Source organism: Protomyctophum parallelum, assembly GCF_964188405.1.
Source record: "Protomyctophum parallelum genome assembly, chromosome: 1".
Classification (NCBI taxonomy): domain Eukaryota; kingdom Metazoa; phylum Chordata; class Actinopteri; order Myctophiformes; family Myctophidae; genus Protomyctophum; species Protomyctophum parallelum.
The window spans coordinates 76,190,433-76,216,272 of record NC_139697.1 but is presented as its reverse complement, the minus strand read 5'-3'; the positions used below and the strand labels follow the sequence as shown (position 1 = coordinate 76,216,272).

General features: G+C 42.7%; 2 protein-coding genes across 3 annotated transcripts in view; one reads left to right on the top strand and one right to left on the bottom strand.

Moving 5' to 3' along the window:
* Positions 1–20,144, top strand: part of coro6 (coronin 6) — a 37,946-nt gene extending 17,802 nt beyond the window's left edge. For both annotated transcript variants that reach the window (XM_083764376.1, XM_083764377.1), the window contains 7 exons: positions 7,145–7,323; positions 7,931–8,050; positions 8,543–8,647; positions 10,343–10,488; positions 11,417–11,474; positions 17,469–17,696; positions 19,053–20,144. In XM_083764376.1, the coding sequence (XP_083620502.1) occupies positions 7,145–7,323; positions 7,931–8,050; positions 8,543–8,647; positions 10,343–10,488; positions 11,417–11,474; positions 17,469–17,696; positions 19,053–19,175 (959 nt within the window). In that variant the 3' untranslated portion in view covers positions 19,176–20,144. The remainder of the gene's footprint in view (positions 1–7,144; positions 7,324–7,930; positions 8,051–8,542; positions 8,648–10,342; positions 10,489–11,416; positions 11,475–17,468; positions 17,697–19,052) is intronic.
* On the bottom strand, positions 19,180–25,486 carry LOC310854984 (von Willebrand factor A domain-containing protein 7-like; the record flags this gene model as incomplete). Its single annotated transcript, XM_083759780.1, has 8 exons — positions 19,180–21,968; positions 22,234–22,384; positions 22,908–22,917; positions 23,148–23,320; positions 23,915–23,966; positions 24,233–24,367; positions 24,996–25,089; positions 25,184–25,486. The coding sequence occupies 8 exons, from the start codon at positions 25,484–25,486 to the stop codon at positions 21,522–21,524; spliced, it is 1,365 nt and encodes a 454-aa protein (XP_083615906.1). The 3' UTR covers positions 19,180–21,521.
* Positions 25,487–25,840: the final 354 nt, after the last annotated feature.

Below are 25,840 nucleotides of genomic sequence, written 5' to 3'. Positions count from 1 at the left end.
CACGCAAATCAAATGCAACGGCACTATACAATCTTTGAAAACGTATCTACTGTCTACTCTGTCTACTTATACAGTAGGCTTTGTTCAGACTCAGTGGTGTAAATTAAAGTAACTAAGTACATTTGCTGAAGTACTGTACTTGAGTAAAATGTTTAGCTATTTTTTACTTTACTTGAGTATTTCCAATTTTCAATACTTTAACTTTGTAGATTTAGATATTACTAACCACTTCAGTCCTATTTTGGCCATCATTGCAAGTGACCAGATTGGATTTGTGTATTTAGAAGTTGTGCAACGGTTTCGTGTCAACGTAAGTGACATTATTATGCATAAGTCGTGAGTAACCCATTCTGAGTCTATTGTATGACTTCTTTTTACAGTCTGTGTGTATGACACAAGGTTGTAACAATCGCCCTTTTGTTTAGAAAAGAAAACCATTAACTAAAGGAAAAAGACGGGATCGGCAGGTTTTTAGCTCAATGAAACTCACATATTTAATGACTAAATAAATCAATTGGGCAATACAACACACTTGTACACACTATACCAAAATAATAAACAGACAATGAAACAAACAAACCAACACTCAATTCCCCAATCAACCCAACAAAGTCAAACAAAACAAGTTCGTCACGCGAGGCGGGCGCTCTGAATCACGAACAGGCCCGCGACCGTCCTCCTCTCAGTATGCTCCCACAGTATAGTTCCTCAGATCCGTATGAAGCGCAAGTTAATCCATTGATATCCAACAGAACACTGATTTATCTCACCCGCGATGCTCCTCGTTGACCGGCAGTTCATTCACGGATCCAGCGCCGACGACACAGTCTCCCCAGCGTCCCAACACGGCCGCTTACTCCGTGCTTGGCTGAGCTCGACAGTTTGTCTGTTTAGGCTGCAGGTTGCTAGTAGTTAGTTATTGTAACTTTAACACTAAAGACAGACGCTGGCGCCTCTGAGATCTCCTCCTCACACCCGTTCACACTAGTACACAGGTCTCCCTTCTTCCTGCACCACACCCTCTATTTGTCAAGTGGCGTGTGGCAGCAATCACTGTCACGCTAATCAGGACCATTACCTCCCACATGAATTGGAAGTGCGCATATCACAGGGTTTCGCATGTATTCATATCACACGTATACAATCACACACATTGGAAAAAGCAGATAATAATAATATAATGTGCATTTGTCACAAGGTATAAATCAGGCTTTAGTGTCTGAGTCTCCAGACTTCTTTAGAAGCTCCATTTAAGTCATAAAAACTCAGAATGTAGTTAAAATCTGATTCACAAAACATTGTTTCCATGCGTTTTAGTTTTTCTTTGTTTTGATTACAATCTGCAGTATAATCCCAAAATCGGATGTGGGCTACCATTGTAAACATAGCCTTAGACGTTGTGATTAAAATAAACGATGTATCGTCTGACCCAACGAGCACGGTCAGAGCTTCGTTGGCTCAGTTTGAAGTTATAATGTTTCGTCTCTACCACTTGTTATTGGATAACATCAGATTCAGGTAAGAACACGGTTAATCCATAATTGTCCTTCAGGTCCATGTCTCACCCATGTGCCCTCCACCCTCAGGCAGTGATAACCTTCAGGTCCATGTCTCACCCATGTGCCCTCCACCCTCAGGCAGTGATAACCTTCAGGTCCATGTCTCACCCATGTGCCCTCCACCCTCAGGCAGTGATAAGTAGGGCTGTCCCCGACTAAGGATTTGTATAGTCGACTGATAGATGAATACATTTGCTGTTAGTCGACTAATAGTCGACTGAGCAAAAAAAAAGAAGAAAAAAAACATTTTTTTCTTCTTTTTTGCCCCAAAAAATTGTATATAAAAATACAATATTTACAAAAATATACAAAAATATTGTATTATTCCACTAGGTCTGTGGGGGACATAAACACATTTGAACATTCTGACTGTTCAAATCTCCAATGTGCATGTGGAGTGTGTCTGCCTGTGTGGCAATGTGCCACTGCCTGTGACTTGAATCGCACAGTGCGAAAAAGAAAATCACACCAGTGTGAACCGAGTGGTGCAACTCCCGTCTATTGGTTCTCTGTATCATTCCAATTTGTATCGTTCCAATTTCTTCTCTGTATCGTTCCAATTTCTTCTCTGTATCGTTCCAATTTCTTCTCTGTATCGTTCCAATTTCTTCTCTGTACTCTGGTGCCCCCTACTGCTACTGGTATAAATAAGTAACATACTCGTGCTCACTTATACATACATACAGGTACACATACAGGTACCTACCTACCTAGGTACACGGACATTGCTGGATGTAGGAGTGGTTGCACCACTCAAAAAACAACTGAGAGGCTTGTCATTAGCCAGATTGAGCACAGCAGGTGAGATTGAGATTCTGGAGTCTATCAGGCCAGCGCACTGTGCGATTCAAGTCACAGGCAGTGGCACATTGCCACACAGGCAGACACACTCCACATGCACATTGGAGATTTGAACAGTCAGAATGTTCAAATGTGTTTATGTCCCCCAGTGGAATAATACAATATTTTTGTATATTTTTGTAAATATTGTATTTTTATATACAATTTTTTTTTTTTTTGTTGCTCAGTCGACTAAGAGGTGGTCAGTCGACTGAGCCCCGTTCCGATCGATTAGTCGACTATTCGACTAATCGAGGTCAGCCCTAGTGATAAGACAGGTCCATGTCTCACCCATGTGCCCTCCACCCTCAGGCAGTGATAACCTTCAGGTCCATGTCTCACCCATGTGCCCTCCAGTACAACCTCGGCACTCGACCTGAACAGTCGCATTCCCAGGAGCTCTCTCCAGCCAAGGCAACGCATACCGGTAGCTATGTTCACAACTTTTTCCGCGTTTTACCTCTTCTGCATCCTATGGATTACGGACGCATACTTTGATTCAACATGGAATTTACACCAAGAAGAGATGGAACGTTATGGAGACGTAGCGGAGGAGTTTCATAGCGATTTTTTCCTCCTGGATGGTTTGGAATGTAAACACATTTCTTTTGGATCGGCGGCGATCCACGCATTGTTAACAGCAGACCCGAGTCGCAAGTACAAGCCCCCGTCTGGCAAAATGGATCGCAGAACTGTGATTATTCTTTGCTTGCTACTGTCGGGAGATATCCATTTCAACCCTGGACCGATTACTCGTTCACAAGCGAGACTGCACTTACAGCAGCAACAGTTGCTTCCGCAAACAGCGACCGTTTCCATCGCTACGCGCCACGGCTTCCACGCCCTCCAGAGCGCCGCCTCCACCACGGAATGGACCATGGACGCAACTTCAAGATCGACGCGGGATACCGCTGCAGGCGTCCTGTTTGCTGGGACCGACCCAACGGCAGCGATCATCGAGGAACATCCCCCCCTCCCCCACACCCCCAGTCAATCCAGGGCCACTGAGGACAATGGACCGCCACCCTCCCCCATCCCCACCCCAGCCGAGGACCCAGTATCACTGTCTACAGTCAACACGGCCACCTTAAGGATGGATCTGGCTACAGACATTACCTGGTTAAACGGCGCCCCCCACCACATTCCACCACATTCCACACATTCACCACATTCCACCTCCCCACTCACACCTCAGCCCACACATTCACCACACATTCACCACATTCCACCTCCCCACTCACACCTCAGCCCACACATTCACCACACATTCACCACATTCCACCACATTCCACCAGACATCAACAATGGACCTCCCTATTTTAACATGGAGGACATTAACAGTATTGCCAGCGTCAAAGGAATCCATTTGTTTCACCTGAACATCAACAGCCTTGGACCCAAACTGGCTGAGGTGAGACAAGTATTCCAAAGCGGTAAGGTAAACATCCTAAGTTTCTCTGAAACAAAGCTGGACGAGTCCACCAGGGACCCAGAGATAGAAATAGAGAATTATACTATCATTAGGAACGACAGAAACAGGCATGGCGGTGGCGTGTGCATGTATATTCACAAAGACACTGAATATGTTACTCGTACTGACTTACAGCATGATGAAATTGAAACTGTGTGGGTTGAATTAATTTTCAAAAATGCTAAATCAGTATTAGTTGGCACCGTCTATAGACCGCCCGATCAGAATGGGTTCTATGATATACTTGAGGGGTGCTTAGCTGGGGAGGAATGTGTAGAGAAAATCCTGATTGGCGACTGCAATACGGATATGCTTCGCAAGGAAGCACCTGTGTTTAAGTCATTTAGTCGGTTTTGTGATCTACATGGTGTCAGTCAGCTAATTACCCAACCCACAAGAGTGTGTGATTCTACTCAAACTGTCATTGATCTCATTCTGACCTCGGACAAATCCAGAATCTCCAAGAAAGGGGTTATTGTATGTGGGCTCAGTGATCATTTTATGATTTTCTGTACCCGCAAAATACAAAAACTAAAGTTTGACTGTCACAAAACAGTCATATCTAGGGACCTCAAAACCTACTCAAGTGAGGCCTTTAACCTTGAACTGGAGAGTCTGGATTGGTCCGATGTGCTCAGGAGCTCACTAGTCGAAGAAGCATGGCTTGGCTTTAAAACCAAATTTACATCAGTACTAAACATCATGGCTCCTTTGAGAACCATCAGGGTCAAAACCCGCTCGGAGCCATGGATGAATTCGGACATACTGACTGCAATGAAAGCCAGAGACAACAAATGCTCTGAACTTCTTAAATGCAAGTCCATGCTAGCCAAGCGCTTCGACAGTAATCTCCAAACCAAACTGTGCAACCTAAAAACCCAGTGTAACAAGCTAAGAAACGGTGTAATTGCCATGACCAAATCTGCCAAATGTAACTTTATCAACGATAAAGCAGAGGAAATCAAAAACAATCCTCGGGAGCTCTGGAAGTTACTAAACAACCAACTAGGCTGTGGTCAGAAACTAAAAACCAGGTTTACTAACATAAACATCAAATCGAATAACACCCTCATCACTGACAAGCTTGATGTAGCCAACCACCTGAACATCTTCTTTACAAACATTGCAACAAAGCTGGTTAGCAAACTGCCCTCCCACTCTGGGCGTTTTGGTGTAGAGCACATCAAAGCCTTCTACAAAAACCTTGGTGTTTGTAAAGATGATTTCAAAATGGCAATGGTAACAACCGAGGAGGTACTTAAAAAACTGAGTGCCCTCCAACCCCACAAGGCCACTGGCCATGACAATATCCCCTCCAAATTTCTCAGAGACTCAGCCTTTTCCATAGCTCCAGTCATCACCCACATAGTTAACCTCTCCATCAAACAGGGACAGGTCCCCCAAGATTTTAAACTGGCCAAAGTAACCCCCTTGTACAAAAAAGGGAGTAAATTAGAACCCGGCAACTACCGCCCTATTTCTATTCTAAGCTCCATCTCGAAAGTGATGGAAAAAATAGTCTATGAACAGGTTGAAAAGTATCTTGCCACTAATAAATTGCTGTACGAGTTCCAATCTGGTTTCAGAACATCCCACTCCACTGACACATGCCTCCTCTATTTGAGCGACCACATCAAACACGAGGTGGACGCTGGAAAATACTGCGGCATGGTCATGCTGGACCTCCAAAAGGCTTTTGACACCGTGAACCACTCCATACTGGTTAACAAGCTTAAAGCTATTGGTTTTGATAGCACATCAGTGAGCTGGATGCAATCCTACCTGGAGGGGAGAGAACAGATGGTGGAGGTGAACGGAACACTGTCCCCTCCCCTCCCAGTGAGCTGTGGCGTCCCACAAGGAAGCATACTAGGGCCTTTACTGTTCCTAATATATGTTAACGACATGACTTCAGCTTGTGACTGCAACTTGTTCCTGTTCGCAGATGACTCAGCACTGCTGGTCTCGGACAGGAACAAACTGCAGGTTGAAAAGACCCTCAGCTCTGAACTCGGTAGAATCTGCACCTGGCTCGCTGATAACAAACTATCCTTACACCTGGGAAAAACTGAATCCATCCTCTTCGGATCAAATAGTAATCTCAGCAAGGCAGATGGCTTCTTGGTTAGAGTGGGTGACAATATTATCACACGAAAAGATCAAATTACCTACCTAGGTTCCATCCTGGAGGCCAATCTTTCCGGTGATAAGATGGCCACCAACGTAATCAAAAAAGTCAATCAAAGAACAAGATTCCTTTACAGGATCTCCTCACTGGTCAGCAAAAACACCTTGAAGACCTTAACAGGAGCCCTCGTACAAGGTTTCTTTGACTATGCATCCACCTCTTGGTACCACAGCACCTCAAAGGCCCTTAAAACAAGGCTCCAGACCTCCCAAAACAAACTGGTCAGGCTCCTACTTGGCCTCACCCCCCGAACCCACCTCACCCCTGCCCACTTTGACAGGCTGGGATGGCTTAGGGTCGACGACAGAGTACAGCATCTTGCAATGGGTCTGGTCCACAAGATTCGATACACCACCAAGATACCCATGTACCTGTCTAAATACTTCCTTAATGTAAACGAAGTCCACACCCACAACACCAGAGGGAGTGCAACAAACCATGTACAACCCAGATTCGGCACAAACAAGGGACTAAATTCTTTTCGCTCCTATGCCACCAAAATGTGGAACGCCCTACCAACAGTCATTAAGACATGTGAATCCCTTGACTCCTTCAAAACCGCTCTCAAAGGGCACCTACGGATGGCTGCAATTCGAAACTGGCCTCTGTAAAATCTGAATCCCCCCACCCCCCCCACCCCCCATTTTCCCTCACTGTATATTGTATCTTTTCCCTTTTTTGCTTCCCATATGATGAATTCCTGTTCTGTACTTTAGCTACATAGAAATGTCTATTTGTATGTCTCTAAATGTTTGTACGTCTTTAAATGTTTTGATGAATTGAACAATGTGGACCCTGTTGTAAACAAGTGTAATGCTTAATTGGGTCGTCCACTCACAGTTGACAGTCTTTGTATTGAGTTTGTGCTTAAAATGTACTGTAAATTCTACAAACTGTTAATAAATATTTCAATCAATCAATCAATCCACCCTCAGGCAGTGATAACCTTCAGGTCCATGTCTCACCCATGTGCCCTCCACCCTCAGGCAGTGATAACCTTCAGGTCCATGTCTCACCCATGTGCCCTCCACCCTCAGGCAGTGATAAGACAGGTCCATGTCTCACCCATGTGCCCTCCACCCTCAGGCAGTGATAACCTGATCATCGTGTGGAACGTGGGCACGGGGGAGCCCCTCATCTCCATGGACGACCACCCGGACCTCATCTACAACGTCAGCTGGAACCGAAACGGCAGCCTGTTCTGCACGACCTGCAAGGACCGACGGTTGCGCGTGTGCGACCCCCGCAAGAGGGAGGTGGTTGCGGTGAGTCCGTTTTAATCCATAAAAAACACAGGAAAGCAACACAGTGAAGAAAAAATGAGAAAACAAATGTTTAAGCACTAGTGAAAATGTGTTGTGGGTCTCGAGCTGAAGAGTTTTGGAACTGCTGGTTTAGAAGGCCTTCGTAGAATCTGCCTCGGGTCTTAATGGGTTAATGTTATGGGTGATTTTTACTTCCGGTGTTGCACAAAACAAGCACACAATGCATTGCATCGCAATTCGCAACAACAACTTGTGAGCTTGTAGATTTCCTATATTCAGGCGTGTGACACCAGTGAGCAAGTATAGATCAGTACTAGGCCTCTTTAGCGCCCCCTGTGGGGAGGTTCAGGAAGCTTGGTCTGTCCCTTTCAACCATTTAAAAAAAATACCGTTCAACAATGCATCTTTAAAATACCGTTCAACAATGTATCTTTAAAATACCGTTCAACAATGTATCTTTAAAATACCGTTCAACAATCTATCTTTAAAATACCGTTCAACAATGTATCTTTAAAATACCGTTCAACAATGTATCTTTTCGTCAAGTGCCGCGAAATGTTAATTAGCCTTTAGTGACGGCTCCTCCCCTTCCCTGCTTGACCAATAGGAACGTCTGGCTCCACACGAGGGGATTCGACCAATGAGAGCTATCTTCACCAGAGATGGGAACATCTTCACAACGGGGTTCACGAGGATGAGCCAGAGAGAGCTGGGACTCTGGGACCCGGTAATGGACTCATCATGCACTGTAACATGCTCTGTACATTGATGGATTGATTAGTAATAATAGTCAAAGGTTATGCTTAAAGAACACAAGAAGCCCCAGCTGGCTTGTTGCCATTGTGGTCCATTGAATGCACATCATGCACTGTCTGTACATGCACTGTGCACTCTTAGGCATGTGCATACAGACGTGCACACACACACACACACACACACACACACACACACACACACACGCACACGCACACGCACACGCACACGCACACGCACACGCACACAGCCACAGCCACAGCCATTATCCCTCCAAATATTCTATGAATATTGAATAAAACCAGACAAAGGTCCTCAAAAATAATTAAGTATGCAAGTAACATTTTCTAATTTTGTCCCTTTAAACCATATGGATTTTCTCATTTTGTTCCAAGTTTAAACCATATATGGACACCCAACAATTACCCCAAAACACTGATGATTTTATTGTTTGCCCTCTCCACAGACTAATTTCGAGGATCCTATTGCACTGCTGGAATTGGACACAAGCAACGGAGTCATGTTACCCTATTATGACCCAGATGCCAACATGGTCTACCTCTCTGGAAAGGTACCAATCACTGACCGGTTCATGAAAAGTGTGAAAGGTGATTTAGAAGGCATTTGTAGGATCAGCCTCAGGTCTTAATGGGTTTATAATCACCTACAGTATATTCTTTGCGATACCATGTGATACCATGCGATACCATGTGTGTCTACAATATGCAAGCATTTGTATTACATGTATACATTGTACATAATGTTAATTCACGTGTGTGTGTGTGCAGTGTTGGGCAGTAGCTAGCTACAAGTAGCGAAGCTACATAGCTTAACTACATTTATCAGTAGCTTGATGGTAGCTTCACTCCTTTTGAACCAAGTAGCGTTTTTTGTAGTGTAGCTATTTTTAGACCCAAGTAGTGATGTAGCTTTCAACAAAAGCTATACGTTACAAATTGACTGTTAAATAAAGTTTTGTGGGGGAAAAAAATCCCTGGAAAAAAAACCATGATTGGTTGGTTTAGATAAGAAGAGTCTGACACAGTTATGTTGTTAAGCAGCAAGAGGATCCCACGCAGCAGCTGTCCTTTTATCTCTAGCACAACACAATTAATTACTCACCTAATGCTGCCTGCAGGTTCCATGTTTAATTCCAGCGTGTGTAACCTACATTATTGTCTAAGTGAAAGTTTTCATATTGTAAATTTGATCGCTAACGTGGTTTAGTGACTATAGTACTTTGACAGCTCATTCATCGTAGCTTGTTTACAAGTCAAACGGACTTCTTGTGCAGAAACTGCCCCATCAAAATAAGAGACACTTGTATTGATTAGTCAACACTAGTTTTATTTCTAAGTCTACCTACAGGACATTAACATCTCATTTAAGTGCCTGTCAGCATTCTCTGAGTATCCCATCCTCAAATATTCGGTAAAACAGTGCCTATCGAGGCAACAGTCTGTCTTGAGAGACTAGCATTCTCTAGTCTAAATTATGTCTCTCAGCTGGTGTGCAAATGGCTAGGCTGTGGCAATAATAATTAAAATCAAATATTTTTTTGGAACCATGAACTTTAGTTCAATTCGTTTAATTATGAACTGAATTAGTTCCTTTAAAAAAAATTAACTGTGAACTGAACTATAGTTAATAAAAAAAAGAACTTTCCCAACACTGAACACATGAATCAGCCGGCTCCTGACACCACAAGGTACATTAATACAAGTAAATGTGAAAAAGTTGACACCAAAAGCCAGACAGAGGGCTTGTTTCCTGTTTGTTTTTTAATATCAAATCAAACTCAGCATTTTTGCCTGCCTATAGGCTATTTGTTCGGTGGAAACTTGATCATTAAGTTGATTAAAAATATTAAAAAAAAAAGTAGTGTCCATGTAGCTAGCTACTTTTGCCATGTAGCTTATAGTGTAGCTTGCTACAATTATCTGGGGATAGCTTTGTTGTAGTTGAGCTATATTTAATAGAGAGTAACTGGTAGTGTAGCTTACTACATTTTCCAAGTAGCTTGCCCATCACTGTGTGTGTGTGTGTGTGTGTGTGTGTGTGTGTGTGTGTGTGTGTGTGTGTGTGTGTGTGTGTGTGTGTGTGTGTGTGTGTGTGTGTGTGTGTGTGTGTGTGTGTGTGTGTGTGTGTGTGTGTGTGTGTGTGTGTGTGTGTGTGTGTGTGTGTGTGTGTGTGTGTGTGTGTGTGTGTGTGTGTGTGTGTGTGTGCGTGCGTGCGTGCGTGCGTGCGTGCGTGTGCTTGACTGTAGGGGGACAGCAGTATCCGTTACTTTGAGATAACAGAGGAGCCTCCATTCGTGCACTACCTCAGTACCTACACCGCTAAGGAACCACAGAGAGGGATGGGCTTCATGCCCAAGAGGGGTCTGGACGTCACCAAGTGTGAGATCGCCAGGTAACTGCAGGGGTTCTCAAACTTTTTCATGTCAAGGACCCCCAAAATGATACTCATTAGCCCGCAATGATACTCATTAACCCCAATGTATATTGTAAATTCAACCCTAACTGGTCCATTTGGTTCCATTTGTACACACTCAGAGTTACAGAGCCATAAGGGTCCATTTGGTTCCTAACTATCATTTAGCTGGGTACCCCCTGGAACTCCCTCAAGGACCCCACTTTGGGAACCACTGCTGTGCAATGCTGTGACACATTATAAAACCTGGCTCCAATCAGAGTTTTGTGAGGCAAGACGAGACTGTTTCAAGCCTAACGGTGTGGCGTACCAGAATTCTTCTGGGTATACCCTGAAGAAGGCAGTATACCTGAGTATACCTCAGTATATACTCTGTGTCCTCAATAAATGTGTGGCATTGGCAGTTACGAGTGTGCGGCTAGACATTCTTTTCATTCAGTATCTTTCCTGTTGGCTGGCACCTCACAAGGACAGATGTGCTGTGCACCTTTTGCACCTTTAGTAATAGACAGTAGTATCATGTCGGTATCATGGTTTGTAATGGACATATCATGTCAAAATAGTATACTCTGTAGTGTGTAGTACTGTTTTTGTTTGTTTATTTAACCAATCTTTTGTATTAATATGTTGGATTCATGTTCTCGTGTAGCCTATTTTTAAGTGGTTTAAAAAAGAAAAGAAAAATGTAGTAATTCTGAAGACTCCCTGGAGTCCTGGACCCCCTGAAGACCCATGGTTTACAGTGATTTCAGTTGAATTGTTGCTTTGAGACAGACTGAAAGCTGAGAAGAGTCTGGGGAAGAGATGTGCGATTGTGCGTGGTGCTTTCTTGTACTGGTGTTGTGTACGAGTTGAATTTGTAATTCTTTGTTAATAGTTGAATGTTAATCCTCTCCTCCCCTCCCAGGTTATTCAAGCTCCTTGATAAGAAGTGTGAACCGATCACAATGACAGTTCCCAGAAAGGTAGGCCTATGTAAAGGTTTCATGGCGTGGACTGCATAGGCCAGCCACTGTGGCCCCTTTTCCACCGGTTGGTTCCCAATGGGAACCGGTTCAGTTCTTTTTGGTTTTTAGTCCATGAGCCAGAGCTCCAAAATTGAAACGTTAATTATGAATTGAGTGGGCAAAACCATACCTATATTAGATTGTTATCACCATGAAACTTCCCCAATTGAGTACTTACACGAAGACAATGATTTATTGTATTACAAATCTTATTTTTTTTAATATGCAAATGAGGCATTATGTAGGAAAATATGCAAAATAATCGAAAATTTGAAAAAGCTACTACTGTGGAAGGGTTATCATGTATTTATTTACTTGTATTGATCCTATAAACAATGTAATATAGTGTATAGTTCGTCCACAAATGTTGGACCTCTGGCTCATGGACTAAAAACCAAAAAGAACTGAACCGGTTCCCACTGGGAACCAACCGGTGGAAAAGGGGTCTGTGTGTATCCCTACAAAGGTGGACCAATCCCAGTGAACTGCACAGCTCATGGGATTGAACGCTACTATTTTGGTACCACCAAAATAGTGGTGACCGTAATTTATTTTTTATTTTTGCATTCCTACTGTCTCTTGTTTATATTTTGGTATGATAAGTCTTCCAATTGAATAGCTTAATGCCAGTTAACGCCAGTTATATGTGGCCACACCATAGACAAGTTGACAAACATAAGACAACCTATATAAGGCAACATTTTCCAAATTTCATTATGCTTTAAGTAGCATGTGATGTGTCAAACCAGGGGGTTGATATGATGTTTGTATATGTGTGTATGATCTCTTCCCCTGGTGGCCACACAGGGACAGCCTAATGGCTTCATTCTCTGTTCTGAGCCAAGTTCATGCCCAAATAGGGACTGTCCAGTGTCCACAGGTGTGAGTGCTTCTCATTGATTTGTGTCTGCACACTTATACCTCTATATATACCTGCACTACAGCGCTGCTATCCAATATACCTGATGAAGGCCACAGAGGCGGAAATGTGTTTTTTACCCCGCCTTGGTAAATAACGTTTTAGGGAGCTTACAAAACGGTGTGCAGACTTATTCTTTCTTTTGTTGTCTGTTTTTATTTGTTCGAGCACCCGTTGAAATAACCCGGGATGTGCGTGCACCTCCTGACCATTTAAACTAGTAGGCCGTTCCCGTGTTATGGGCACTACTCATTCAATGCATTATTTCATAGATAATACCCTTCTGAACTTTGGGTTAAAAGTTTTAATCGTAATATCCTGCAGTATTTTGTCACAGGCCAGAAATGTATATATATAAAAAAAAAACGCTTCAACTAATGTTATTGGCACCCAGCACAATGAAACATACACATGACAAAATTTGGCCCGGATGTATCCCAGGGCATGCTCTAATGATTAAGCTAGGGCGCCCGAGCCTGTGACCTTCGGGGTCGCCATGGCGGCCAAATCCAATATGGCTGCCACCTAAAACAGTTTTGGCTGTAACATTTGAACCAGATGAGCTACAAATGCGGTGTCTATTTATTTAGTTATTTGACCATTACAAACATGTTGGAATACTTACAATGGGGTGTGTCTGGTACCCTAATTAGCATTTCCAAGATGGTGGCTATGTGAAAACGAGTTATAACTTAACTTTTGACACTTTCAGTCAAGTCGATGTTATGTATTTTAATCATTAGAAACACATTGGAATGTTCCAATTCATGATTAAATCTATCAAGAACACTCGGGTTTGCCATTATGGTGTACAGCTTCATCGCTGCATGCACCTAAACCATCCACTCCATGTGAGGTCCCCACGACAGAGCCCGCGTCTTCCTCACCAGCCATTTGCAGCATCCTGTTGCATACGCTAAAAGCATTCGAGAAGAACACATCATCAGTGCATCAGAGTAGTCAGACCAGTCCAACGACCTGTTTAGGTGCACTCGGAAACTAGAAACTTGTAGTTGTCTACATTCTCCACTAACTCAGCATTTATGTTGGAGGTACCCTCTTGGTCATGTCATATAGTCGCACCTCTTCTACTATAGTGAACGGTAGAGTGACTGATGTTAGTCTGCCTCAAATCAAACGTTACTCTTTTACCTGCTTTTTACTAACCCTAACATTACAAAGATGCCCAGAACATAGAGATGAACCTGTTTAGTTTATGGCTGCTCCAACAGCAGTGGCAACATTCCAAAAAGAAAATAAAAAACGGAATGTCAAAATATCCACCGTGGGGTCTGAGACGAGAGCCATTGAGTAATGGTTGAGACGAAGCAGTGATGCTTAGTATGCTTATTATGCTTCGTATGCTAAGCATTTAAAGTTGCATTTAAATGGCTCTGGTCTCAGACCCTGCGGTGGATATTTTGACATTCTTGCCTTTTCGGTTAGCAAAACGAACTATAATAACAGGCTTAGATGTGCTGTCCTTTCGAGGTAGTGTGTGGCCGAGATGTTGTTGCTTGAGATGGGCATGTCAATGCTTTCGAAGAACGTGACAACTTGTTGCTCAAGTGTTTGTAGCTCATGCTCAGGTGCATGACAAACAAGATATAATCTCAGAGGTACATGCATTTATTCAAAAATAAAAACCAGAACAAAATTTGTTCTGGTTTTTATTTTTGTTTGCCATTTAATGGCAAACAAAGATCTTTAACATTCGCAGGAGTAAAATTATGGAACAGCCTCAATAAAGAGGTATAATTAAGCAGCTCATTACATTTATTAAAAAAAACTCTTAAAAATAATATGATAGACAACTACAAAGTGGATTGATATCAAAAGAATAACCAAAATACTTATTATTATTATTATAATTTTTGTTGTCCTTTTCCGTTTTTTGTTTGTATGTTTTGTTTTGTCTTGTTTTTGTTTTGTTATGCTTGTTTTGTTTTTCTGTCTGTTTAGTTTTTTTGTTGCATCTTCATCCTTTTTATAGCTATTTTGAATATTAAAAGGGCTGGCATTATAAGCTGAGACTTCTGCCAAACACTCCCTTTTGGTCAACAAAAAAATAACCCTGAATAAACTTGAACTTGAACTGTCGGACCAAAGTATAGTAACCATTCAATTTAGGGGGCTGTGGTAACAATTTGATAGATTTGTAGCCTTTGTGGGCCGAGGTGCTACCTTTCATTACACAGTAGGTTGTGACAACTTTTATGTATGAAATATAAGCTTTTGTGCCAATCACTTAAGTTGAAGCATTTTCTTTAACAAATTTGCTACATTTCATGATCTAGATTCACATATGAGTAAACTAAGGCACCAGTACTTGTTTCAGATGTTAGGTATATGTATTTATGACATTTGAGCAAGATTTTGTGTTGCCAAAATCAATATAACACATTTTACAAGCAAAAACAGCAGCACAAGATTTTCGTTTTTTGGTTATATACATTTCTGGCTTGTGACAAAATACTGCAGGATATTATGAGTAGAACTTTTAACCCAAAGTCCAGAAGGGTATTATCTATGAAAAAATGCATTGAATGTGTAGTGCCCATGACACGGGAACGAAACTGAACGAAAAGGTACCTCACAATATGGCCTATAGGGGGTTTTCATGATTCTGAATCCATTCCAAGCATTAGTTTTGCACAAAACAACACTCATTGGGCTAAAAACGGCCATTGCCACTTGGCTATGGCCGTTTTTAGCCCAAGGAGTGTTTTTTTAAGTGGTGCAACCAGGGGGGCAGTCAGCCAGATATTTCGTGAAGCCTCATTTGAAATCGGTAGTTCATATAATGGCCTGTTGTGGCGCTGGACTGGACCCAAAAAGCCCCATAGCTCCATAGAGGCCCATGTATTTTGGCCCAACTTCACCTAGACTGTATTACCTTAATAAACATGGTCATGAATACTTTCTTCTTCCAGTCACTAGTTTAAAGTCTCATTTCTAATGTCATAATATTCTTTTTGGAAAATTATGGTCCCATTAATTAAAAAAATGACCATAAAGTCGCGTATGTTCTGAGGGGCGTGGCTACCGTTACAGTCTATGATCGGGATTCCCCTCCCACTCAAGAGTCTTCTCCTCCCACTCGAGTCAAAATAAAAACCAACGGAGAAGAAGGGGGGAAGACCCGCCTCGTTGTCTGGGCAGCCAATGACCAGCTGGTACAAAACGGAGCCAGCCAATGGCCAGCTGGTACCAAAAGATGGCGACTTACATCAGGAATTAGCATATTATTACAGGCTTCATTTTACGTTCATGTTAGACCCGGGGAACGCTTTGTCCATATTTTTTACAGTCTATGGGTGCAACCACTTCTACATCCAGCATGCAATGTCCGTGTACCTGTGTACCTGTTTGTGATGTGTGTACCTGTGTAAGCACGAGTGGTGTGCACATGCGTGAAATTGGAACGAGAGAAGTATGTGACATGGCTGCCACCTGCTGGACGCAAACGATACAGAGAAGAAATTGGAACGATACAGAGAAGAAATTGGAATGATACAAATTGGTCAAGTTGCTTTGACATCTGTTCTCATGAAATGCCTGGAGAAAATGGTTCTCTTATATCAAGAGCATAATTCCTGCTAGTATTGATCCTTTACAGTTTGCTTATTGTGCAAATAGATCTGTGGATGATGCAATCTCTCTTGCTTTACACACTGCCCTGGTACATCTAGAAAAGAAAAGCTCTTATGTCAGACTACTGTTCATAGACTATAGTTCCGCATTTAACACTATTGTACCATCTAAATTAGTGTTGAAACTCAGTGGCCTTGGTGTGGGCAGCTCCATCTGTAACTGGCTATTTGATTTTCTGACGGGTAGGCCCCAGTGTGTTCGCATAGGAGAGAGAAGCTCATCCACAATTCTCACCAGAACCGGTGCGCCCCAAGGCTGCTGCCTCAGTCCTCTGCTGTACAGCTTGTTTACGTTTGATTGTGTCGCCAGATACGAGAATAACATCATAATTAAATTTGCGGATGATATCACAGTGATCGGACTAATAACCGACGGTGATGAGAGGGCCTATAGGAGGGAGATAGAGGATCTAACTCTATGGTGCGATAACAACAACCTCTCACTTAACACCAATAAGACCAAAGAAATCATTGTAGACTTTAGGAAGTCCAAAGGCATCCACACCCCCATTTCCATCAAAGGGTCATCTGTCGACATAGTTGATAACTTTAAATTCCTGGGCATACATATCACAGACACATTCACATGGTCACTCAACAACGAGTACATCCTCAAGAAGGCGCAGCAGCGACTGTACTTTCTGAGGCGCGTTAAAAAAATTGGCTTAAGTACAAAAGGACTAGTGAACTTTTATCGCTGTATAATTGAAAGTGTCTTAACTGGCTGTATCACAGTGTGGTACGGTAACACGACCGCTCAGGATTGCAAGAGGTTGCAGAGGACCATTAAAACAGCAGCTAAAATCATCGGCACTACAGAATTACCCAATCTCCATAACATCTACACCACTCGCTGTATGAAAAAAGCCCATAACATCATGGAAGACACCAGCCACCCCGCAAATACCCTGTTCAAACTACTCCCCTCCGAAAAACGCTACCAGAGCATCAAATCTCGTACCACCCGTCTCAGTAACAGTTTTTACCCCCAGGCAGTCAGGCTGCTGAACAGCTGACCTTGAACTGTATTGCACTTCACTTCACTTGCACTTTCCTTTTCCTGTTTTTGTCTTTTCTTGCACTATAGATGTTTGTTTATGTCCTGTGTATGTAAGACTGAGAGTGCTCTGAGCAAAATAAATGTCATTGTATGTATACTCTGTATCTATACAAATGACAAATAAACCTGAACCTGAACCTGAACCTGGAACGATACAAAGAACCAATAGACGGGAGTTGCACCACTTGGTTCACACTGGTGTGATTTTTTGTCTTTCATGCTGGGAATTTGTCCTTTATGAACGTCACCCGACATACGTACAGTAAACAAATAAGAATTTCCCTCTCCGCCCCCCTCTCTCTCTTCCTCTCTCGCCCCAGTCGGATCTGTTCCAGGACGACCTGTACCCTGACACGGCAGGGCCAGAGCCAGCCATGGAGCCAGAGGAGTGGCTGGAAGGCCGGGACGATGACCCCATCCTGGTGTCAATGAGGCAGGGCTACGTGCCGCCAAAGAGTCAAACACTCAAAGTGTCCAAGAAGAATGTTCTGGACTCCAGACCCTCAACCCGTCGCAGCATGTCCACCTGCGATGCCAACAGTCTGCCGGTAAGTTGTCTAAAGGCTTATTCATACTCCACTTTTAGGTGATAAGCAACTCACCTTTTAAGGTGATAACCCTATCACCTAAACGGTGTCGAGTCCATCATACTCGCGGTGATGTCCGCCCACCCATCTTCTAGACCAATCAGTGAACGGGGTGATAGCCCAGAGTGAAAGGGGAGATGTCAGTCAGTAAAAACAGAGAGATGTGTCAGGGTGAGCAGTGAGTTGCTACTCCGTGGTGAATGACATAATGTTGTAGTATGAGTATGAATGGGCCCTTACTGTACATGGTCCATAAATAATGCCTAGCCTGCTCTCTATAATAGGGCATAGCAGTGCCGGCAATTTTGTGGTGCCACCCATTCATTCTTTTTTAAATATGAAATGTGGTGACATACTGACATTTAATTATATTATATACTAATACCACCATTTAAAATGTACCATTTTTGCGGTTTTCAAATATTTGAGCACTAACCTGTTTCTCATTACAAAACTTGCCAACAAACTCCCTTAAACACACGAACGTTCTGTAAACCAGAACCTGTTACAAAGACCGAAGTACTGTTCCAAGGCATTATGGTCTATGCAAAAACATACAGAATAATATGCCTAATACTGAATATAACTCTAACCTTTTTGTTCTGTCAAGTGTGAAGTATACTCCGAGTAGTGCTCAATTAGCTAATCATGCCAGACCACATGGTTACTTATATGCACGATGCACAAATATGCATCTTGCTGTCATGGTTGAACACTTTTCTGTTTATCTCTCCTCTTTTTGTACCTGTTTGCTTTATCCTAAACCTAAAGCTTTGCTTCAAGCTGCTCCCTGGTTTGATTTATCCCTGATCTGTCCTTTCCACTTTTGTTCTTTTATCCTGCCTTTGTTCCTCCCCTTCCTATTTCCTCTCTCGGGCTCCTTTCTCTTGTCTTACACTATTTCTAAACTCTCTACCTAAAACCTCTCAACTCCTTTCTGGTTCTCCCTTACTCCTTACATCTGCTTTCTCCTTGTCTATTCTCCCTCCTCTCCTCTTTGATCGTCTCCTTTTCCTTCCACTCCTCTCGCCTCCCCTATCCCCTCCTTGTCACCTCCTCCCCTATCCCCTCCTTGTCACCTCCTCCCCTATCCCCTCCTTGTCACCTCCTCCCCTATCCCCTCCTTGTCACCTCCTCCCCTATCCCCTCCTTGTCACCTCCTCCCCTATCCCCTCCTTGTCACCTCCTCCCCTATCCCCTCCTTGTCACCTCCTCCCCTATCCTCTCCCCTCCTCTCCCCTCCAATCGTCTCCTCCCATCCTCCTCTCATGCTCTCCTTCCATCCTTTCCTTTCCTCTACTATCCTCTCCTCTCCAGCCTCAGCTGATTGAGAGGTTGCTGGAGGAGATACAGAATCTGAAGGCCACAGTTTTGTCTCAGGAGAAGAGAATCTGTGACCTGGAGAATAAGCTCTCCCAGTACACCAATGGCACTGACTGACATGCCCCCCCCCCCCCCCCCACACACACACACACACACACACACACACACACTGGCAGGCGCACGCACGCACACACACACACACACACACACACACACACATACACACAGGCACACACACACACACACACACACACACACACACACACTGAATGACGGTATATTCATATATTTGCCAGGAACCATAGCAACCACCTACAATAACATTCAATAAGCCCGCTACTGCCTTGTAATCTCTAGCCATCCGGTCCCTGTGCAACTCTATGGCGTTATGGCTTGATAACTTATGTGATCAATAATAATAATAATAATAAGTGGTAAAGTCTTCTGAAATGGGCTACAATGAGTTACAATTTGAACACTCTAGCTAAATGAACACTGGAGATTGTACTGTGTTGTACATTGTACATTGATCAGTTGTCTTGGTATAGAAAGAATGTCAAACTACATCTGCAACGTATTTCAAAAGTTGGTTCCTAATAATATAAAGTCTCTGAGCCGGTCCAGGCTCCTAGGCTGACAGCGTGTCTCGGGTTCCACTCCCGATTCCGACGACCATTGCTGCGTGTCACTCCCCATCTCTCTCTCCCCCATTTCCTGTCACCATACTGTACACTATCCAATAAAGCCCTAAATAATATCTTTAAAACAAACTCGGAGCCATAACACCATAAATATACGCGCACCTCAACCAAACGTGCACATGCACACTCCGCACATGCAAATCCAGACTCACCTTCATACACACACACCCCCCGTATCCGACTATCACTGACCATCATAAAATGCATTTCTCAGAGTCTCTGACGAACGTTTCAAAATGTAAATAGTGACAAAGCAAATAAGCAACAAAAAAGAAAAAGATGTGAAAACCAAAAAAAGTGAAAAGTTTTGTGTGTTCTGTAAAGGGATATAGATGAGACGTGAGGACATCAGTAAAACAGTAAATAAAAAAACAACCTTTTTTTACATTTGTCTCGTTCATCATCTTGGTTTGATCATTTACATTTTCAGGGGTCATCCATGTCCGTACATGGACTAATGTGTCTGTAGCAAAGACTTGTTCTTGTGCTGTTTTATACGCCATTAAAAGGTTCTTATTTTGATCTTAAGACCCAATAACTGCATGTCAAGTCTCCAGGTTTTCTTGAGAATATGAATGACACTATGTCACATTATGAGTCCAACTAGTACTATGTTTTATTTGCAAGGGCCCACCATAACTTTTGTACAAATGGAACACTCTCTGATTGACTCTGAGTTACAGACCTGTTATGGTCATTCAGGGCTATCTCTGTGTTTATGGCAAAAATATAATTGACAAAAAATGTCCATGACTATGAGGCTTTTCTCCCCCTATACACCAATGTCTTGGCGGAAAATAGCTACATGTATACGCTTACAGTGCCTGGCAACGTGAAGCAAGCTTGTAGATCTATTTAATACTTTTTGACTTTCTTCTGAATGTTCACCTATTATGACATGGAAATGCCACAATTGGCATCGAAGGCTTGGAGAATATTATTATGTAATCGCCCCCCCCACGCCCACACAGAATGCAGTGAAATAATGACATAAATAATATTTAAAATATATTTATTCTACCACAGGTCGTTTCGAGGAAGCAATCTGATTGGTTGAAACAGCCTTCTAGCCGTGGGTTAAACAAGCACTGTTCACCATAATCAAAACAAATAATTCAGCATGCTCTGTTCTCCCAGAGCGCTAGCAAACTCGGTGGCTAGGCTAGCTAGTTTCTTGGGACATTTGTGGTCGTAGTGACTACATCTGTCATTAAAAAAATATATTCTTTCAGCGATTTTCTTAGTTTTAAGGGTAACTGTGGTAGAATTGCAATATTACACTCGAGGGTGTTGTTTAACGTGATTATTGCCACTTCAGTGATGCTTGCGGAACTCGACTATGTCTCGTTCCTGACATCCCTGTCGTGCCAATAATCACGTTAACCCACACACTCTCGTGTAATATTGCTTAATTTAATAATCAACCACATAAACATTTAGAAGCATTACTACAGTATGATGGATTTCACATAATTTACTTGAAAATAAAAAAGTTAATATTAACGGTGAACTAAACCCAGAATTTTCCCTTCCATAAAATGTGTAATTGATAGATATGTGCGTAATATTTGACAATTTGGCCATTTTAGCATTCAAAAGCACTTTAAATTGTCACTTTAGAAATGTGCAGATACTTTGGCTGTATTCCCTTATTCTGTATTGGTTCATTTACTGTTGAGTGAGAAAACGATGTTGCACATTAAGCTAATCTGGGGGATTTTGTGGAGTCGCGTTCAAACACCCCAGTTAGGGAACCACTGCACTAGGGGGCTAGTAGGGGGGCCAGTATCAGTGTGATAGCCACAGTCAGGCAAAGATAGGAGGGCTGAGTGGCCTTAGCTATAGCAGCTGGAGTGACGGGGTGCGGTAATGAGCCGGTGGTTTGGGTGGTGGCAGTTTCCCTGGCAGTGTAGAAACAGGTGCCCACGTTGCCCACTCCGTCCACCACCTGCAGCTCTACATCGGGTGAACAACAGGAGGCGCTGTAGGACACCAGGGTTATGTTCTGGTTTTGCGTGCCGCTCACTGCCACATTCATGGTGTTCAGTGCTCCGTTGCCCTGCTTGAGGCTGACGCGTTCCACACCCGTGCCCTGGGGGCCGTCGCTGACGCTGGCAGAGAGTCGCCACGTAGACAAACTGCAGTTGGACTCGGAACATTGGGGGTCCAGGGCAGCCAGCTGACACACTGGCCGAGTGAAATCTGTCACCTATACGGGATGAGAAGGAAACATGAAGCCATCAGTCAATTAAAATTACTTAAGCCACCAAAGCAACAGTGTTAATAACGCGTTGTAATAAGCTTACAACGCGCCATTTTGTGATGCGTTGTGAGCTTGTAGATCAGCAGAACAATTTAGATTTGTATTTATTCATGTCGTCTATAATGACAGGCACAAAATAGGGATGCCAGGTTGAAAGTGGTTAAAGGGAGATAGTTCATACAACTGTAATGTCACTGTTTGGGAGACTTACGGTGTAAAAACGCAGCACAGCGTAGTTGGTATCCGTGCCCCCAGGCGCCTCAGCCTCGATGGTTAAGGTGACGTCACTCCCAGATGGTGTATTACGACGGGCCATGAGGGTCACTGTACCATTGGCACTGCCTCCATCTGTGAGGAGGATGCTGGTTGGTCAAACCCAGGGTCATTGGTGGCTCGGATGGTGAGGTTTCCCCCTGTGCCGTTAATCGCCACAGTGAAAGGCACCAGGAACGGAGTTCCTGGCTCTAAGACGCCATCTGAATCAGCCTAAATGTATTGAAGAATGATACAACAATTACTGGGAGTTGTGATAAGCACTTTTCAAACTGGATATAGACTATAATAACGCTGTGGCCTCCTTGTCCAATCTTCAGATATCCATAGTTAGCTTGTGTTTGTGTGCAGTTTGTAAATGAGGCAAATCGCAATTTATGTTAAGTGGTGAAGCATCAATACAGGCGGTCTGCTTGTGTGCATGTGGTGACGCTCTACATCTTATTTGGCCGAGTGTTATCTGTATCTGTTGCTCTAACGTTCAGAGTGGGGGACAAAAAGTAGAATTTTGTATTCACGTCGTTTAAACTTTTGAGGCATGGATTATGAGGTATATCATGAGGTCAATAAGAATACTGTTGATGGATTAGAATGTAATACAGTATATAGCACAGAACACGCCCTGGAATTAAAAATAAACGAATTAATTAATTTCTCTTCAGATAGACCATCTCATGGTACGTAAGTTAATGGTGATCCATAACAATTCACTGTTTTATTTACCCTTTTTGGAACTCAAAGAACTGTTCACCATTGACTCAAGTCCTTTGAAAATGACTACAAATTAAGCATTGCTGTAAAATAAAAAATGTATTCCCCTTATATATTTCTCTTATTTTTTAACTACCCTACCTGGATCTCTAAAGGGAACTAGGATGTACGATGAGGGCTCGTCTGGTGTTCCAACTTTACTGTCAAAGAGAGAGGTCACTGCCTTCACCGCCTCAATGTCATCACTCATGCTTGGCGTGGCGTCGATCACAAAACAGAGAGCTTTATTAGATCCCTTGGAGATCCCCATCAACCTGACAGAAGAGACATGGAAAACACCTTTTTCACTTCAACCCCATGCATGCCTATTCTGGGGGGAACATTTGCCAAAAATAGCAGATCTACAAGCTCAAAGCAGGTCAAAGAGATTTGGTGGTGGTGGTAGAGACAACTACAGTAAGTAGCATTTTTATTCAAGTTGTTTAAACTTGTGCTGCTACGTGCCGCATTTGAGCTTGTATATCGGCTATTTTTGGTAGAGTCGGAAAAAGAGGGCGGTATAGTTGTAATTTATGTGGTTAAAGGAGTGTAGTGTGTGTGTGTGTGTGTGTGTGTGTGTGTGTGTGTGTGAGTGACACTGCTCGGACGGACAGACCAACAGGGACAAATATAGCTACGCAATGGAGTGGCTGTACCACTCAAAAAATACTTCATGGAGTGTTTACAAAACATACTTAACCACTTTTAAATTCGACCATTTGAAAATAGCAGATCTACAAGTCCATTGTGAGCTTGTAAATCGGCCATTTTGAAAAAATTATAATAATTTATACATTTGACAACTTGGAATGGAACATTCTGCATAATGAGTACTTTCTACTTTTGGTACTTTCAGTACATTTGGACACCAATAATATTTATTCTCGAAAAAAGCATTGAGGTTCACCCTCATTTGCAATGCTGCCGAGATCACATATCACAGATCATTGGGAAGTTAGCTTTCTTTCTGTAAAGAAAAACAATTGGCTGTTTTAGTTTGGCTGTAAGGTCAGTATGATATTTAAATGTACATTTTCTATCGAGCCAAATACCCAGATATGAATGCGAGTACTTTTTTCACCATTGAATATAGAGTACTGAAGTCCTGATGTCACTGCCACTAGCCCTGGGTGTTGAGTGATGTCAGACTTCGGTGCTCTACAGGTGACTGTACTAGAGTCTCTTACCTTTTGGTTTGGTTGAGATGAACGGCAAAATGCCATAGTATCCTGAAGTCAGTACTTTCTCCTGTATGATGTCTTCCAAAATATTGTTCCTACAGTCATCTCCATCACAGTTCTGGCAGGTTGCCCTGTTAACATCTGTAGAAAAGTAGTTCCACAAATTATTTTTGCACAAATGGCAAATTATCACCACAATTGCGCAACACTGGGTATCTGATGTTTTCTGTTTCTCTGTTTTTCTGGGTAATGCTTTCTATGAAGCCCATATACACAATGCATTTTAAACATTATGACACATTTATAATTATAGTTGTAAACACTCATAAATATTAATACTGCTTTAACCTTAATAACACACCATTATAAAGCATTTCATAAACTTACACGGTCAAGTATCTCATGCATCCTATAATTTCCTGACACTTTTATTTTGCAATTAACGATCATAGTGCCCGATCGAAGCGAAAACTGTGCACGCACTCACTGGATAACAGAGCAGAAACTCGATTTTAGATTTTTGCTAAACACATTTTGTATATTAACCCATTCTGACCTGAGATCAGATTCTAAAAATGTCTATTACATCCTGACAGTTTCATTATTAACCCATTCTGACCTGAGATCAGATTCTAAAAGTGTCTTCGATTTTTCAAAAATAGCAGACCTACAAGCTCGTATCGCGCCACTCGGTGGCGCGATATGAGCTTGTACATCTGCTATTTCCCCGGTCAGAATGGGTTAAACCAAACAGATATTGGTAGGCTACCTGCAATGTTGCCAATGCTGGTGTCAGATCTGATTAGGTTGGAGTTTGGGAGTTTGTTGCCCAGTTCCACCCAGTTAGAGTGACTGTAGAAGTCCTTCACATTAGAGGAAAACAATTTACACCAAGATTAATTGGGAAAAATTAATTGTCAAACAGAACAACGATAACGACAACGATATGAGACATACCTGTAAGGTGTGTAATATTTCCCCCAGCATCTGCCTGGCTGCTTCAAAGTTCCCTTGCTTGTTGTCGGCTTTGACTGCGGACAGACCATGTGTGATGATTCTCCTTCCCACAGTGAAACTCTCCTCGTCAAAATGGTAGCTCTCGTTGAGCGCATGGTGGAGGTGGAGGTCCACTCGTACATTTCGCCACTTGATATATCTAATGGCTTGGCGGAAGGTCTTCGAGGACCTCGGTGAGGAACAGGCCACAATGACAGCTTCAGCTGTCAAAGGCTGTTGTCGCTGCAGTGGAAAAAAACCCATCCAAATACCGGTATAAACACTACCAGAAGAAGTCAAATGGACAGTGGTAACTCAAGTACTGTACTACAATTTTGTGGGTTTTTTTTTTTTACTTTACTGGAGTATTTCCAATTATCTGCACTTTTACTTCTACTCCTCCACCACATCTCAGAGACAAATATAGTACTTTTACTCTAGTTGTTAGATTACCACTTCAGCCCTATATACACACACACACACACACACACACACACACACACACACACACACACACACACACACACACACACACACACACACACACACACACACACACAGGCCAGGAAGAAGGGCTTGTACAGTACAGGAGTACAGAAGCACTAACTTCTGACTGGT